The sequence below is a fragment of the Gossypium raimondii genome, chromosome 10 (genome assembly GCF_025698545.1).
Source record: "Gossypium raimondii isolate GPD5lz chromosome 10, ASM2569854v1, whole genome shotgun sequence".
NCBI lineage: Eukaryota > Viridiplantae > Streptophyta > Magnoliopsida > Malvales > Malvaceae > Gossypium > Gossypium raimondii.
The window spans coordinates 2084664-2101050 of NC_068574.1; the positions used below are offsets into that span (position 1 = coordinate 2084664).

A 16387-nucleotide genomic window follows, 5' to 3' on the forward strand; every position below is an offset into this window, starting at 1 on the left:
GCTACTCTATTGTTAATGATTTACGTAGCTGATGTTACTAGAGCTGCAAAGGAGAAGCAATACTAGATGGTAGGATCCTCCATTAGTGGCTTCATTCCATGGAATAATGTGGATAATACCTGCAAAACTTGTTGAGTTGAAAATAACCATTTTGGCATTTACTTTTGACTTTTATTTTTTTTACTAAATTTGACTATTAATATTTTAAAAAGATTCAAATATTTTTTAATAAAAATATTAAATAAAACATGATAGTTCATATTAGAGATAGGTGACCCGAATTCCGTCACTTGTTAAAAAAAAATTTAGAGAGGCAAAATAGGGGATATGTGAGGATCATGCCGCACAAGTTTAATCCGGATAGAACTATACTTCTTATATTAGACATTGATTATAACAACCTTATAGTCGAACTCTTCTTGTAGTGTGTGTTTATCAACATAGTGAATTACTTTTCCTTTGTTTGTGATTTTTTCCGATATGGGTTTTCAAGTAAAATTTGTTTGTTCTTATTTTATTTTCTTATTGATTTGCGACAAACTGCTATTATTGACGTTGATTATAACAATCCATGTATATTTCAGGTTGACATGTCATTATTTATCTTATATGCCATATTAACAAAAATTTTAAAATTATCAAAAGAATTAAAATGATCAAAATATTCAAAAAAATTAACATAAAGTATATTTGGCATGTTTAAAATTAATTTAATTAGTATTTTCGTTAAAAAATCAGTAATTCAATTCAATTCTTTTTAAAAAGATGATGATCAAGTTTAACTCAAGGATAAAATTAATAAAAGATGTTAAATTTATCATGAGAAAATTGTTGATTAAGTTAAGCCTGTGTTTGGGGTGAAGTGAACCAGTTTCCTAGAGTTTATATATCCACTATGGTTCCGTGAATGAAATGACTACTTCTATCACTGCATTGTCATTTTCCTCGAGGATCCTTCTATCTAATGGTATAACCGAGAGCAGATCTACCTCCGTTGCCATCTTCCGTTGCATCTCTAATAACATCAGCTACATAAATCATTAACATTACAGTCCAGCAAGGCCATCTGATTTCAAGGTTTTTCTGAAGACATCGATTACACCATTAAACTGCCTATTTTCTTTCTTATTTTGTCAAGGCCAATGCTAGGATCTGGGTATTCCATTTGTGGCGAAATGGCTGGTTACCCGTTGGATACAGTAAGCAGAAGGATGATGATGTCGTTGGGAGCTGTTAAGTATAAGGGTACACTGCATGCAATTGCACATAATTTGACAACCGAGGGTGAGAAGTCATTTTATAGTGGTTCAGGGGCACATATCCTTGGATGTGTTGTCGCAGCGTATACTGAAGTGTTAAAGGAAGGCTCCAGTCTTACCATTACATGGTAGGGTCCCCGGCAGTGACGGCAGTGGTGGATAACATCTTAACCCTCCATTCATTCAATCTTTTCGGTGCTGAGAAACAATTTCTTTCACTGTTGTTTTCGGCAAAAAGGAAGCTGCAAAACTTGTTGAATTGAAGTAACCATTTGGTTCCACAATGCTTGAGTTGAGGACTGGTCTCCCTTGTTGTTAAAACTTATAACTTTTGAGATTTCTTTTCATGGAAGTAACTAAAGAATCCCTTTCCATTCAGCATAAATTGCAAGTGCTAGAGAGATAAAGAGCTTGCTTGACACTGACACTAGTGAAAAATATACTAATGAAAAGAACATTGACAATAGTCCTTTTATGCTTAGATATTCGTGTCATATCTTCAATGGTGAACTTATCCATGCATAATGTTTTTCACTTTTCAGTTCTTCTTTTCGTTTTTTTTTTTTACTATATAGCCAACTATTAATTCCTCCCAATATTGGGATGGGCTTAATAAGGGTATTTCCTACAGCTGCTTATCAAATAAATACATGAAAAATACACACCATCTGCTTTCTCCTATTTCCATTTTCCTACAGCTGGAGATAGAAAACTTGTAATCTCTTTTTCTTTCTTTTAATTCCTTCTCTTTTCTTTGTTCAACTTCTTCTTTAATTACTTTACTGCATTCTTGAATTTGGAATCATCATGTTAAAATCTTATTGTTGGTTTGGTTTCTTGATTTCATGGAGGGCACCATTGTGTATTGGACTGCAAAAGTTTCCTTCATTGGTAGGAAAACTATGCTATGTTTATGCTATTCATGATTCTTGACATAAATTTATTGGCTTCCCTTCCTTTTCTATACTTTCTGATGAATTTATTTGCATCAATCGCTTATGTAAAACCTGCAACCTTTTCTGATCTTTAGTTTCTTGCTTCACGTTCTTTTTGATCAAGCTTTAAATCATGGCCTAATGCTTCTCAAACATAATGATATTTTTATAATATCGATTGGGTTATTTTGTTGCAGGGTACAATAGTGGCTTGTTGAATGGAACATGAGCCATTGCATCTACCTATATCTTAAAAGATACATTTGATACCTGAACTCTCATTCAGGCATTTTAACTACACTATTCCGATAATGGAAAATATTTGCGGCAATGGTGCCTTGGTGAACTGGAAATCTCAGGGCAGTGCCTCATCTGTTGTAAAACCTCTGCGACCAGCTTTTATAGGAGCCCCAATGGAGAACAAAGCTTCTATTACAAAAAAAATTGGTTACACTCAGTGTTTTGAAGGCAGCAGTTGCTCCATTCGAGTAAGTGAAGCTCTTGATGCAAAATCAGAATGCCATAATCAAGTCAGGCCAGCTGCTCAAACCATATAATGGAATATTTAACTGCTTTGCTACATCAGAAATGAAGGCTTCTTTAAACTTTGGAGAGGCTACACTGGATTTACGAATGGACTTGTTTCCGCTAAGGTAACTTCCACCAAGCTGAAATTTCTTAATCTGCTCGAGAGTCAAGCCATTAAACCTTTACGTTTACGAACTAAAGGTAATACGGTTCAATATCTTCAAATATTCCGAGAGTCATGAAGACATCCAGTGGACTTACAAGCAAGTGCTAGTGTTAAACAGTGTTGCTTTAGTTGCAACTCAATTGCTTGTTCATCCATTTTTATACGCTGGAACACTCATGGCAACCGATGTCAAGACTATCAGTAACATGGGCAATAGGCAGTTTAACGTTATATTATATGTCTTCAGAAAAAAACTTGAAATCAGATGGCATTGCTAGACTGTACCATGGATTTAATATCACACTTGCTGAATCTGGCATGGTGGTAGCAGTATCTGCCGGTTTAAACCCATGGAAACAACATTATTTACACCTTTCGTAGGTCAGTACATCAAATGAGATACTTAAGAAACAATAGGCAATGGTGTCTGGCTTTGTAATTGCACAAATTATGAAAACTGAGGGTGTGAAGTCATTTTATAGTGGTGCAAGGGCAGAGATCCTTGTATGTGGCGCTTATAATGATACTGTATTGTTAATCATTTACCTAGCTGGTGTTATTAGAGCTGCAAAGCGAAAGTCCGACAATGACAGTGGATCTAGTTCCAGTTTCACCATTAGATGGAAGGATCCCTGAGGTAAATGACAAGGCAGTAATGGCAGTAGTTGCTTCATTTCATGGAATCATGGTGGATAACATCTTTTCCCTTCTTGTTGGAGCTAAGAAACAATTCCTTTCGTTTTCGGTTAAACGAAACTGCAAAACTTCTTGAATTGAAATAACCATTTTGCTGGTACTTTCGCTTCAGTTTCATGTATAAATATATTGTTTGTATGGTATTTGGTTCCATTGCTCATACAATGCTAAATATTTTGAGTTGCTGTAAACTTTCATAATGCTTGAGTTGAGCAACACCTTGACTGAGTGAATTTCTCCCTTATGGTTAAAACTTATAACTTTTAATATATATATATATACACATATATGTATTTCAGGGCATTTAGTAAAGAATCCCTTCCATTCAGCACAAATTAATATAAAATTTGAAAAGAACTTTGAGAACAGTCCTTTTATGAAGGTTTTGGGGCAGGCAGCCTGCAGGCTCATGCTGAGATTTTAAATGTCACATCTGCCTTGCATATTAGGATTTGTAGAATACAATTAATAAATTGATATTTTAGGGACTTAAATTTCAAAATTGTCATTTTTCAAGTAATCAATGCAAAGAATGTCAGTCGATATGAGGATAAGTGGCAGGTTCCAAGCAAGTAATTGGATGCATAAGGTTTTGGACCATTTGGCCTGTTTCTTGAAACATGATGTGAAGCTGCAAAATCGAATCTTTGCTTTATGTTAGCTCTTATTGCTGTTGGTGAAGCAGAAGCATTACCACCATGGGAGGTGAAGCTAGAGCTTCATGTTTCATGAGCACCATAGGTTCAAATGTTTGCACAAACTAGGTTCTAATCCTATTTGTCCTTGGGATGCTATTACAGTACCTACTTGTTATTCATAAGAAGATGACTAACTTTTCAAGGATATATTCTTTTGAAATTTTAGGAAACTGGTTCACTGCATCCCATAGAAGGCTTAACTTAATGAACAATCATTGCCAGCCCTCAAGGATATGGTTTAGGTTCAAGATCTAGAACCTATTATAAAACAATGTTCAAAGGGCCCATTTTCCTTAAGAATTTCATTTCTAGTTATCCAAATTGTGGTTAAATACAAGCTCAAAGTGACTTGCATTGTTTATTCCCCACAGCCGCTTGTCAAATAAATACAAGCAAAATACACCATTTGCTTTCTCCTTCAATTTCCAACTGCGATTACAACTCAGCTTTTTGATGGAGATGGAAAACTTGGTAAACTAATCTCTCCTTTTTGTTTTCTTATATTATTTTTTCTTTTCTTTTCTCGACTCATTCTGTAATTACTGGTAGTAGTTACTGGTAGTGTTATTTTTCCAAGAAACCAAACAGACAATGTAGCTGCTAAATTACTTTACTCCATTCTTGAACATGGAATCATGTCAAGGACTTATTATTGTCTTTTTGGACGTTAAGGTTTCCTTCTTTGGCATGAAAAACATGCTCGGTTTATGTTATATTTGTAAAAACCACAATTCTTTTTCTGAATCTTTAATAACTTGCTACTTTGCTGCTTTCTTGGTATATTCTTGATTGAGTCTAGTCACATTGATCTTGAACGGTAGTTTAACGGCCAAATCTTGAATATTTTCTTTTTTGTTTTCCTTCTATAGTTGATCTTCATGTCCACTCTAATCAAGCTTTAAACCATGGCCTAATGTTATTTCATTGCAGGCTACAAGATTGAGTTGCAGAACGAAACATGAACCATTACATCCACCTATATCTCAAAAGATACATTTGCAACCTGACCTCTCATTCAGGCATTTTAGCTACACTACTACATTGATGGGAATTCTTCAAGGCAATTGTGCCTTAGGGAAATGGAGATCACAAAGCTCTATCCTTCCGGTATCCCATGGCAATACCTCATCTATTGTAAAACCTGTGCCTCCAGCTTTTATAGGAGCCCCAATGGAGAACAGTAAAGCTTTTATTACAAAAGATCTGGCTCTATTTGGTGTTTTGAAGACAGCACTTGCTCCATTCGAACGAGTGAAGCTCCTGATGCAGAACCAGAACCACTTAATCAAGTCAAGCCAGTTGCCCAAACCATATAATGGAATACTTGACTGCTTTGCTAGAACTATCAGAAATGAAGGCGTGCTCTCCCTTTGGAGAGGCTATACTGCAATGACCTTGGCAGATGTTTCCCTTAAGGTAACTTCCACCAAGTTGTCCAATAGGTTGCTTGACATTGGTTAAACCTTAAAATCTTTATGTACTACAGGTAATGCGTTTCGCTATCTTCCGTTATGTCTTGAGCCGTGAAGACATCCAGTGGACTTACCCTCGGTTGCTAGTGTTAGATTCTGTTGTCATAGTCACAAATCAATTGCTTTTTTATCCGTTTTTATATGCTGGAGCACGCATGGCAACCGATGTCAAGGCTATCGGTAGCACGGGCAATTGGCAGTTTAATGGTATAGTAGATGTCTTCAGGAAAACCCTGAAATCTGATGGCATTGCTGGACTGTACCGTGGATTTAATATCAGACTTGCTGAATTTGGTATGATGGGAGCAGTATCTGCTGGTTTAAAACCATGGAAACAACATTATTCGAGCCTTTTGCAGGTCAGTTCATTACATGAGACCTCCTTAATAACCTGCAGTGAAGGTTTTTTTCTTTTATTGCTGAACTGATATGGTTTGGTTTTTCCCAGAACAATGTTTTTTCGAGGCATATGGTAAAATTTGGCTTTGGGATATGTGCCAACATGGCTATTTATCCGTTGGATACAGTGAACAAAAGAATGATGATGACCTCGGGGGCGGTTAAGTATAAGAGTACGCGGCTAGCAATTGCACAAATTATGAAAACTGAGGGTTTGAAGTCGTTTTATAGTGGTGCAGGGGCAGAGATCCTTTCATGTGCTGTGTACAAAGGTACTGTGTTGTTAATCATTTACGTAGCAGATGTTATTAGAGCTGCAAAGGAGAAAAACGACTATTGCAGCAGATCCACAATGGAAGGATCGCTGAGGCAAATGACAAGGCACTGATGGCAGTAGTCACTTCATTTCAGTCAATATTTTCCCTTCTTTTACAGAGCTGAGAAACAATTTCCTTCATTTTTGTTTTCGGTTAAAAAGCTGCAAAAGTTGTTGAATTGAAATAAACATTTGATTCCATTGCTCTCAATATGCTAAATTTGCATTGCTGTAAACTTCCACGATGCTAAATTTCATTTAAGTAAAGAACCCCTTTCCATTCAACAAAAATCTCAAGTGCTGGAGAGATACAAAGCTGCTAAATTTCATTTAAGTAAAGAATCCCTTTCCATTCAATAAAAATCACAAGTGCTGGAGGGATACAGAGCTTGCTTGACACTTACACAAGTGAAAATATTAATAATGAAAGGAACATTTGGCAGTAGTCCTTTTATGCTTAGATATTAATGTCACATCTTCATTGCAATCAGGATTTGCAGACTATAATCAATAAAGTTTATATTTAAGGGACTTTAACTTGCCATGAATGTGAGCCAGTATCAAGATAAATGGTAAGTTTCAAGACTGCCATTAGAGAACAAATGAAAAAGAAAAAGAAAAAGGGCATTTATGTTTTGGCAAGCAGCTGCAATGTTATGTTCAAGGCAGAATCCTATAGAAACTCTAGGAACTGGTCTTATATGAATAATCTTTGCCGGCCACAAGATATGGTTTGGGTTCAAGAACTAGGCCCTGTCAACACTGTTGCAGGAAAAATAGGGCTCCTCCTTTTTTAATATTTTTTTAATTTACCATGACATAAAGATACTAGGATGGCCTTAATAACTGTTATATCTACTCATTTCAACATGCAATATACACCATTTCCTTTCTCCTTCTATTTCCAACCGTAACTGCAACAGAGCTTTTTGCTGGATATGAAAAACTGGGTAATCTCTCCTTTTTTTTCTTTTTTCTTCTTCAACTTCTTCTTTAATTACTGCTAGTAGCTTTCTTTTCCCCCAAGAAAAAAAACCGAGTATGTATTTGCTAAATTACTTTACTCCATTCTTCAACTTGGAATCATGTGAAAACTCATTCTTGTATTGGTTTCTTAATTTTCTTTGAATTTCATAGGGGCGCCCATTAGTTTTTTTGCAGGTAAAAGTTTCCTTCTTTTGTAGGAGAAATATGCTGTGGCATGTAATCCATGATTCTTGACAAAAAATTATTGGCCTCTCTTCTTTTTCTATTGTTTCTGATGAATTTGTTCAAACATTGATCGCTTTCTATGTATGTAAAAAAGCCAGAATCCTTTTCTGGTCATTAATTTCTTGCTTTTTTAGATAGCTTAATCTAAGATTCTGGCCAAGCATTACAACTTTTCTTGGAAATTCTTGACCGGTTCTTGGTCACATTCATCTCTTGTGTAAGATATAGAGCTTCACGTCCATTTTAGTCAAGCTTTAAACCGTGGCCTAATGCTATTGTTTTGTCATATTTGTTTGATTGTTTCATTGCAGGTTACAAGAGTGAGTTCCAGAATGGAGCATGAGCCATTGCATCCACCTATATCACAAAAGATGCATTGGCAGCCTGGCCTCTCATTCAGGCATTTTAACTACATTACGATAATGGAAAATATTCGCTGCAGTGGTGCCTCACTGACCCGGATCCCGCGAAGTCCTGTCCACCCTGTGATCCAGGGCAGTGCCGTATCTGTTGTAAAATCTTCACCACCGGCTTTTGTCGGAGCCCCAATGGAGAACAGTAAAGCTTCTTCTTTTATAAAAGGATTGGCTCTACTTGGTGTTATGAGGACAGCAGGTGCTCCATTTGAGCGAGTGAAGCTCTTGATGCAAAACCAGAACGAGATGATCATTTCAGGCCGGCTTCCCAAACGATATAACGGAATATTCGACTGCTTCGCCACAACAATCAGAAATGAAGGCATAGTTTCCCTTTGGAGAGGCAACATTGCATTTGTCACTGCATATCTTTCCTCTGAGGTAACTAGCACCAAGTTGCCCTATAGGCTCGACATTGGTTTAACCTTTGTGCCATTTTCGTGCAACAGGTCATAGCTAAGGCCAGACACCACTATGGTAACAGTCGTGAAGATATCGAGTGGACTCACACTAGGCGGAAAGTGGCAGTTTTCCTTTCTGCAGTTGTGAACCAGTTTCTTGTTTATCCATTATATTATGCTGGAACACGCATGGCAAACGATGTCATAACAAGCAGTAACTCGAGGAAAAGGCAGTTTAATGGCATATTCGACGTCTACAGAAAAACGCTGAAATCAGATGGCATAGCCGGCGTGTACCGTGGATTTAATATAATGATTCCTAAAATTGCCCTTTTGAGAGCAGTAACTGCTGTTTCAAAGCCTTGGCAACAATTTTTGTTGCACCATTTTCAGGTCAGTTGATTAGTTGAGATTTAAGAACCAATCTACTGGTATCTAACAATCTGATAAATGATATGGCTCCTTTTTTCGCAGGGAAGTGTTTTAGGCAGGGCTGTTGTAAATACTTTGTATGCTAGTTGTCGCAGCATGGCGGTTCACCCGCTGGATACTGTGAGCAGGAGGATGATGATGACCAGTGGAGCTGTGAAGTATAGGCATTCACTGCATGCAATTACATGCATTTTCTATAATGAGGGTGTGAAGTCCTTCTATAGTGGTGCAAAAGCACAAATCCTTACACTTGCAGTCTACCAAGTTTATGGGTTGTGTTTGAGGTACGTAGTTGGTGTTCTTAGAAGGAAGAATACCGGGGATAAATGACCAGGAAAGTGACGGCAGCAGTCCTTTTTTCTTTTCTTTTCTTTTTTTCTGCCTGCAGAACTTGTGTAAATACATTGTTTGTAGGGTACCTAAACAAAGAAACCTATAAAATAGCAGCATCAATCAACTATCATGCCATAACCCTCTTCAACCTCTTCCTTGATGGATTTGCACATAGAATCGTCTTTCCCTCTTTCTGTAACACACTACATTTTATCAGAGTAAGAAAAATGAGTCAACAAACAATAAACAGTCACAAACAGATAATTCATCCTATTGAGTCTAAACGGAAAGGAACTTTACTATATTATATGCGGATACGTGCGAACGGCTGCCTACTTCCCTGGAAGCTGACAACCAATCACTCCAATATGGCTTAAATTAAGCTGTTAAAGAAATGCAGAAAAATGATAGCATTAGCAACAGCTCTTGGAAAATGTTTTCTTCATATCATATATCTGTTTAGATTATTTTCATTGCAGGCTATAAGAGTGAGTTGCAGAGTGCAACACGACGCATTGCATCCACCTATATCTCAAAAGATACATGTGTATTAGTCTACTTTTGATGCGTTTCGATTAACCATATCGAATTTTGGTGATAAAAAAATAAAATTGAATAATTTGTTAATAAAAATGATAAGATTAAATAATTTGACGATAAATAATTCAGTAATTATATTTTATTTTTTGAAATTTAGTGACTAAAATAAAAAGTTAATGATAGTTTAGTGTCGTGTAAAATTTTTTTTTTTCTTTTTTACAAAATAATATATAAAATTCAACAAGTCCAATTGAACCAACCGAACTGGATCCTAGAATTAGTGAGATGCCAGGGAAAAGCAACATGTGTTGACTTGTTGAACCCACTAAGACCCTAAACAACCACGCATGTCCAACACGTGGTATAAATATGCTGCAACCTGTCGCTCTATTACGCTGCCACCTTCCCCTACTCTGCCTCCATATAGTTTGCATTTTCATGGCTAAGATATAGGAAAAAGTACTGAAAATAAAAGCTATTACTCAAGAAAAAGACACCGCTCAGCAAGAACTAAAAGATCCTCAACAATGGCTGCCTCGTTAATAGCTAAGACCGCCATGTTCCAGCTCTCAAAAGCGTTCCCTCGAACCGTGTCTCTTCGTTCCTCCGCCAATGTCTCACGAGTCTGCTTCACCACCACCGCTTCCAAACGCTCTGAGGTAAATAAAACCACCGATTCTTTGCGTTTTCGTGGAGTTTTAAGTGATGGTTTCATGGCTTGATGATTATAAATTTCAGGGGAGAGACACCAAGGCTGGCTTTGCTTACAGGGAAAAAGATATCTCATCCGATGAAGACACCACCGCCGAAGAAGCTATGGAAAGAGCAAAAGAATACGCGCATAACGCTAAGGAGAAAACGAAAGGAGCCTTTGATACGGCGGCTGATAGGGCAAAAGATGCAACGAACAGAGCGGCGGAGACCGCACAAAGCGCCAACGAGAAAACAAAACAGAAAGCTAGAGAGTACGCGCAAGGGACCAAAGAGACTGCCCAAAGTGCTAAAGATAAGACCAAAGAAGGGGCTGATAAGGCATCTCAAACTGCGTACGAGTTGAAAGAGAAATCTAAAGAGAGAGCACAAGGGGTGATGGAGAAGTCGGAGGAGATAGCCGGTTCAGTTGCCGATAAGGCGTCGGAGACCATCCAAAATGTTGGAGAGAAGGCAAAGCAAACTGCACAAGGAGCTTGGGATGCTGCAAAGGGAACAACGCAAAAGATAAAGGAAACTGTGGTTGGGAAGAGTGAGGAAGAGAAGAGGATGGATGATGATGTTGTGGAATTGAGGAGGCGTGCTCGAAGAGAAAGCGATGAGAGCAAGTATTAAGGAGGAGTTTGATGGGGGGTTTACGTGTTGTATTTTACAAATAAGTTTGGTTTTTAGTGTAATGGTGGTTGATCTTTACGTTTATTTAAAGAAAATAAATTTTTAAAAAATGAGTTAAGCATAATCCTCTTAACAATCCTAAAAGAAAGAAACATGGGTTTTGGCTCGTAACCCCATTTTCAAAGTCCATATGGACGAGTTTAATCAACTTTGAAAATCTGGATTCTCTCAATAATTTTTTTTTAAAAATTTAAAATAATTTTTTTAAAATTTATATTTTTAAAAAATTTATAAAAATATAAAGAATTTTCTCATATTAAAGTTTCTTATTTTGTTTTAAGACAATTTTAAATTCTAATATGGAGTTGACATGTTTAAGTTAGTTTTTAATTTAACTCGTAAAATTTCATTAAATTTTATTAGATTTAAAAAATTAAATTATTTTAGTATAAAATAGAGGGGTGAAATTCATTTTGATTAAATATTTTATAATTTAGTGACTGTACTTCGAGCCAACAAGAATTTTCTCATTGATCTCTGTTTCTTCACTAAGATTGTGACCTTTCCCCTAAGTTCCAACACTCGGTACACAATTTCTCTTACTTTACCTTTCATGAAAGCAGCTCATGTCAACCCTCTCTTCATCTACATTTATATATAAAATCTGCCTATCTAAATAAGTACAGAGAAATAAATATACATATATAGCATGGGATTTGTCTCCCTTTTGTCTAAGATAAAAAATCTGGGTAGATTTTGTTGGGTTTTTTAAGTGGATATCTTCATAATTTCGCTTCTTTATTGCCATTTAAAATACCATTGGGGATGAGCCATGGTTTTCATATAAGAGATGAAAAAGGAAATATAAGCCGTGGTTTTTACTTTTTGTTTGTAGAGCTGAGATTCTCAAGAACCAGAAGCAGATACGTAGAGTTTTAACATACAGATACAGCTCCATACAGAACCAGAAGGGATTGAACAACACATGAAGCAAAACCAACAGCAAGGTCGGAGATTGAAGCCACTAATGGCGGCCGAGCATCATCATCATCAACAACAACAACAACAGCACACACCTCAAAAGTGTCCTCGTTGTGAGTCTCGTAATACAAAGTTTTGTTACTACAATAATTACAGTCTCTCGCAGCCTCGTTACTTCTGCAAGGCATGTAGAAGGTACTGGACTCAAGGTGGAATCCTAAGGAACGTGCCTGTGGGCGGTGGTTGTAGGAAAGGAAAGCGCCCCAAGCTTTCTTCTTCTGGTGATGATAATCCAACAAGGCAAGCTACTCAACGAAACTTGATATCACCACCAGTACAATTACAAGCCAAAGAGTCTGATAGTTTGGTTTCATCATCTGCTGCTATGGGATCTTATTATCCTGCTAGTGGGTTCTTGTCATCTTTGGCTGCAATTCAACCAATGAACCAACCCCAATGTTTAAAGCAACCTCTAAATCAGGCTCTACGTATTGGTGGTGGTGACTTGGGCAGTAGTTCTTCAAATTTGGGTCTTCTGCAGGGATATGGTGTCCCATTTTTGGGGTCACAACACCATCAGCAGACCCAGTTCCAATGGCCCGCTGCAGGTAACTCTTATTATCAGCAGAATTGGCATCAAAATTTCATCAATGAAGCGGTCACAAGCACCGCTAAAGTCACTAACACCAGTAACAGCAAAACTGCTTCTTCTTTGAGCCCAAATCAATGGCCTGATCTTCCAGCTTATGGTGCTCCATAGGTAAACAGCTTAATGTTGACGTCTATAAACTGAAGACCATTAAACCACACTTATATTGAATCATTTTGTTTGTCTGTTTAACTGCTATTGTTCTGTCTGGTTTTAATCTGGTTTTAACTTAGGTAATGTTGGGTGTTGCTGTAACTGAAAGAAGAGCTTTGTTTTTAATGCTGTCTAGAATATAGATATAGATTTGAGCTGGATTTGGTTTTGGTATTGATTTTGAACATTTTAATATTATAAAGTGGGATGTTTTATGTTTGAGCATTTGTTTTGATAGTTTTACTTGTGCTTTATTGCATAAAAAGATCCTGACATTATTTTGTAGTTAAGTTAGGGTTTACGAAATGTCTCTCGAGTTAAATGGTAAGAAATTCAATGTTTTTTTAAGTAAAATTTCGGGTTCGAATTTTGTTGAGGGAGAACTTTGTTTCTCCTTAGATATTAAATATATAGTTTAAGTTAGAACTTGAAATCTTCATTACCCGCAACATGATTTTTTGATACAATTCTTATTATTACTCAAACTTTTAAATCGAAATATAGTACACATTTAAGTACGTTTGAATTTATAATTTTTTTACGATCTAAATTGTTTGAATGATTTTATTTCATCATCTGAAAGAGATATTCGGGGGCTCATAACCTAATCAGTCATATTCAATATGGTGGGGAGGTATAGCAGCAACATCTAAACACACTAATTGAAGCGATTAAAACATGTCCAAATTTAGAAGTTGGGACACCATATGGGTTTGAATTGAAAAAAGAAGAAGTGGGTCGAATTGGGTATGAAAATTTTTTAGTTAAATTGGTGAATCTAATTTTATGAACCGAGGGTAAGAGATATTTGATAAGTTTGGCAAATTAAATTAATGCACCATATTTGCACCACGAAGTTGCAAATATGAGCCAATTCTTTGGATAGGTCCCTCCTTATCTATTTCTATTCCTAGCAAAATGTTTTGATGAGAAAAAAAAAAGGGGCTAGATTGAAATACAAAATGAAATTTCGTAAATCCTTTGCGCTTGCTTGGAAATGAAGGGTTACCAACCAAAATATGCAATTTTTTTCTACGTGTTTCAAAAGATATATTTTCTGGTTTCAAACCCTCTAGTATATTAAGAAATTCGATTAAATTTTGAGTCGAATCAAGTTTCTCCAGTATGAGTTTCTCCGCCCACAGCTTGAATCAACTGATGTTGATAATGATATATGTATGTATGTATGTGAAGAAATGGGAATTAATCCATGGTGAGGGTTGAGAGATAATATTTGATAAATTAAATTTTTACTACTTGGTGGAATTTAGAACTTTTTGATTAAGACTGATTTTGAGGGGTTATTTATTTCCTTTAATAATAATAAAATTTGTGAAGTCTCAATGTCAATGTCGATGCCAAAATTAGCGTAATGGAGTGAGATCCTTTGTCTAATTGTCTTCTGCTAATTATGTCATAGATAGTGAAGGGTGTGATTGCAACACTAAAGGAAAATTAATTAATTTGTTGCAAACTATTGAGCCACGGAAAAGATGATTGAAGCAAAAGCTAGCTTTGCTTTTGTCCTTTTTCTTCAGCCAAATTGCTCAATGGTCAAAAAGATGAAGATCTTGTTGTTTTAATGTGATATTGCAGAAATGTATGTATGTATGTATCGACATAATGGAGTTAGGATTGGCCAAAAAAACATGTAAGCAGCTGAGATCAGAGTAGAAGGTATATTCAGGACTGGGCCTCAAGTACACAGATTTATACTTCAATTAAATGAAAACCTAAAGCTTCAGAGTTCGAGGAATAAATATAGAGGTATTTATGTGTCGGGCTGGGCTTTTAAGTATTATATTAATAAACTTTATATTTGTCTAAGTTCAGCCCGTTTCGGAATCTAGACTTAAAATTTTGTCCAAACTTGTCCATATTTATAAAATATTAATTCAAACTCATTTTAGGCCCATCCATATTATATTTAAATTTTTTTAAAAAAATATTTATATTGTTTTATTTTAATATTGAATAATTTTATACATATTGAAAATTTTTATAGTCATTTTAACATTTTTTTAATGTTTATATAATAGTAGTATTATATATTTAGTATATGTTTATTTTTTTAATGTGTTCTAAATTATATAGTATAAAGTATTATAAATTTAAAATGGGCCAATTTCGGGCATTGAATGTTCAAGACTGAGCCTGACCCATATTTTAAATGGGCCTATTTTTTTCCCAAACTCATTTTTCGAGCCTAATATTTTTGTCCAAATCCTTCCGAATTTCGGGCAGGCCTTCGAATCTAGGTGGGTAGCTCGACCCATAAATAGGTCTAGATAAAACCAAAATTATACATGAATTTTGTATCATTATACATCAACTTTAATTTGGTGCATTTATATACATCAAACTTTAATTTTGATTTATTTTTCACATTTCACTAACCCCGTTCTGTATGTGACACAATTTTTCATTAAGTTATTGTAAATTGTTGTCATGACAGTTTATTAGGTTAAAAAATAAACAAATAAATTTAAATTATTTTCACCTAAATTAAAAAATAAATACATTGAAAAAGCGCTTTCTTATTTCCCTCATAAATTTTCTTTTATTAATCTAGGTGGAAATAATTTAAATTTATTCGTTGATTTTTAACCTAAGAAAATATCATGTCACTAATTTACACATGATTTAATGGAAAATTGTGCCATATAGTGAACAGGGTTCAATGAAATGTGAATGTTGAACTAAAATTAAAATTTGATATATACAAATGCACCAAATTAAAGTTGGATATTTGTGAGTTTTTAGCGTAGTGTAGTACTTGTATTTAACAAAAGTTATCTATTTTGGTATTTAAAAGTAACAATGTTAACTTTTTAATGTTTAATTCGAATTTTAGAGTTGAATTTTCATGATCTTTTTAATAAAATAAACAGATAATTATTTCGTACACGAGCGGTGGAAAGTTTTTATTCCACAAGTAAGGTTTAGATTTTGCCACATGTTCTTTTATTTTTTTAAATACAACTTAATAACACATGACAAAATCTCAACCTCACTTGTGGAGTCAAAATTTTCCACCGCCAATGTACCGGATAATTATTAAAATAAATTTAGTTTTAATTTTATGTTTAATTCATTAAATGCAATCAATGGTTATGCTTTTTTTTATGTTTTAAGATTTATTTGATGAAAAATAACCGCTAACATTATTAGTTATTATAAAATTTCATCAAATCACGTCCTGAAACAAATTCCAACGCTCCTAAAACGTATATTTGTCTTGTAAAAACTTCGTATTCCAAACTCGACCAACTCCTCTCATTTAATCTCCTCCAAACTCGACTCCTAACTAGAGTTATTTGAACCAAGTCAACAGGGAAAAGTTTAGATTAATTAAGTAACGAATACATACGATCAATTGAATCGAATTAAATCCTTTTAATGATTTATTAATCGAATCATTCAAATTAATCAGACCAACAAACCGATAGCTTAACTACACCATATATTAGCCGTC

At 35.3% G+C, this 16387-nt stretch overlaps 4 protein-coding genes across 4 annotated transcripts; all 4 read left to right on the forward strand.

Annotated features, from left to right (window-relative positions):
- Window positions 1-4128: 4128 nt before the first annotated feature.
- Window positions 4129-6541, forward strand: LOC105775123 (ADP,ATP carrier protein). The gene is made up of 5 exons (XM_012597654.2): window positions 4129-4156; window positions 4246-4307; window positions 5213-5698; window positions 5769-6113; window positions 6203-6541. Exons 1-5 carry the CDS (start codon window positions 4129-4131, stop codon window positions 6539-6541), a joined length of 1260 nt encoding a protein of 419 aa, XP_012453108.1.
- A 497-nt stretch (window positions 6542-7038) lies between these two features.
- Window positions 7039-9260, forward strand: LOC105775089 (ADP,ATP carrier protein). Its single transcript, XM_052622012.1, has 4 exons — window positions 7039-7200; window positions 7993-8478; window positions 8547-8891; window positions 8973-9260. The coding sequence occupies exons 1-4, from the start codon at window positions 7039-7041 to the stop codon at window positions 9258-9260; spliced, it is 1281 nt and encodes a 426-aa protein (XP_052477972.1).
- Window positions 9261-10228: 968 nt separating this feature from the next.
- Window positions 10229-11253, forward strand: LOC105778216 (uncharacterized protein ECU03_1610). The gene is made up of 2 exons (XM_012601876.2): window positions 10229-10462; window positions 10542-11253. The coding sequence occupies exons 1-2, from the start codon at window positions 10331-10333 to the stop codon at window positions 11127-11129; spliced, it is 720 nt and encodes a 239-aa protein (XP_012457330.1). The 5' UTR covers window positions 10229-10330; the 3' UTR covers window positions 11130-11253.
- Window positions 11254-11540: 287 nt separating this feature from the next.
- Window positions 11541-13134, forward strand: LOC105778612 (dof zinc finger protein DOF4.4). The gene has a single exon (XM_012602342.2). The coding sequence runs from the start codon at window positions 12115-12117 to the stop codon at window positions 12868-12870; it is 756 nt and encodes a 251-aa protein (XP_012457796.1). The 5' UTR covers window positions 11541-12114; the 3' UTR covers window positions 12871-13134.
- Window positions 13135-16387: the final 3253 nt, after the last annotated feature.

Excerpts from the sequence above, each read along its gene's own strand:
- LOC105775123 (XM_012597654.2), top strand. The coding sequence starts at position 4,129 with ATGAGGATAAGTGGCAGGTTCCAAGCAA. Across the intron at positions 4,308-5,212 it reads AGGTGAAGCTAGAGCTTCAT|GCTACAAGATTGAGTTGCAG; the intron begins GTTTCATGAGCA and ends ATTTCATTGCAG. Across the intron at positions 5,699-5,768 it reads TGGCAGATGTTTCCCTTAAG|GTAATGCGTTTCGCTATCTT; the intron begins GTAACTTCCACC and ends TATGTACTACAG.
- LOC105775089 (XM_052622012.1), top strand. The coding sequence starts at position 7,039 with ATGGTAAGTTTCAAGACTGCCATTAGAGAACAAATGAAAAAGAAAAAG. Across the intron at positions 7,201-7,992 it reads TTTGCCGGCCACAAGATATG|GTTACAAGAGTGAGTTCCAG; the intron begins GTTTGGGTTCAA and ends GTTTCATTGCAG. Across the intron at positions 8,479-8,546 it reads CTGCATATCTTTCCTCTGAG|GTCATAGCTAAGGCCAGACA; the intron begins GTAACTAGCACC and ends TTCGTGCAACAG.
- LOC105778216 (XM_012601876.2), top strand. The coding sequence starts at position 10,331 with ATGGCTGCCTCGTTAATAGCTAAGACCGCCATGTTCCAGCTCTCAAAA. Across the intron at positions 10,463-10,541 it reads CCGCTTCCAAACGCTCTGAG|GGGAGAGACACCAAGGCTGG; the intron begins GTAAATAAAACC and ends TATAAATTTCAG.
- LOC105778612 (XM_012602342.2), top strand. The coding sequence starts at position 12,115 with ATGAAGCAAAACCAACAGCAAGGTCGGAGATTGAAGCCACTAATGGCG.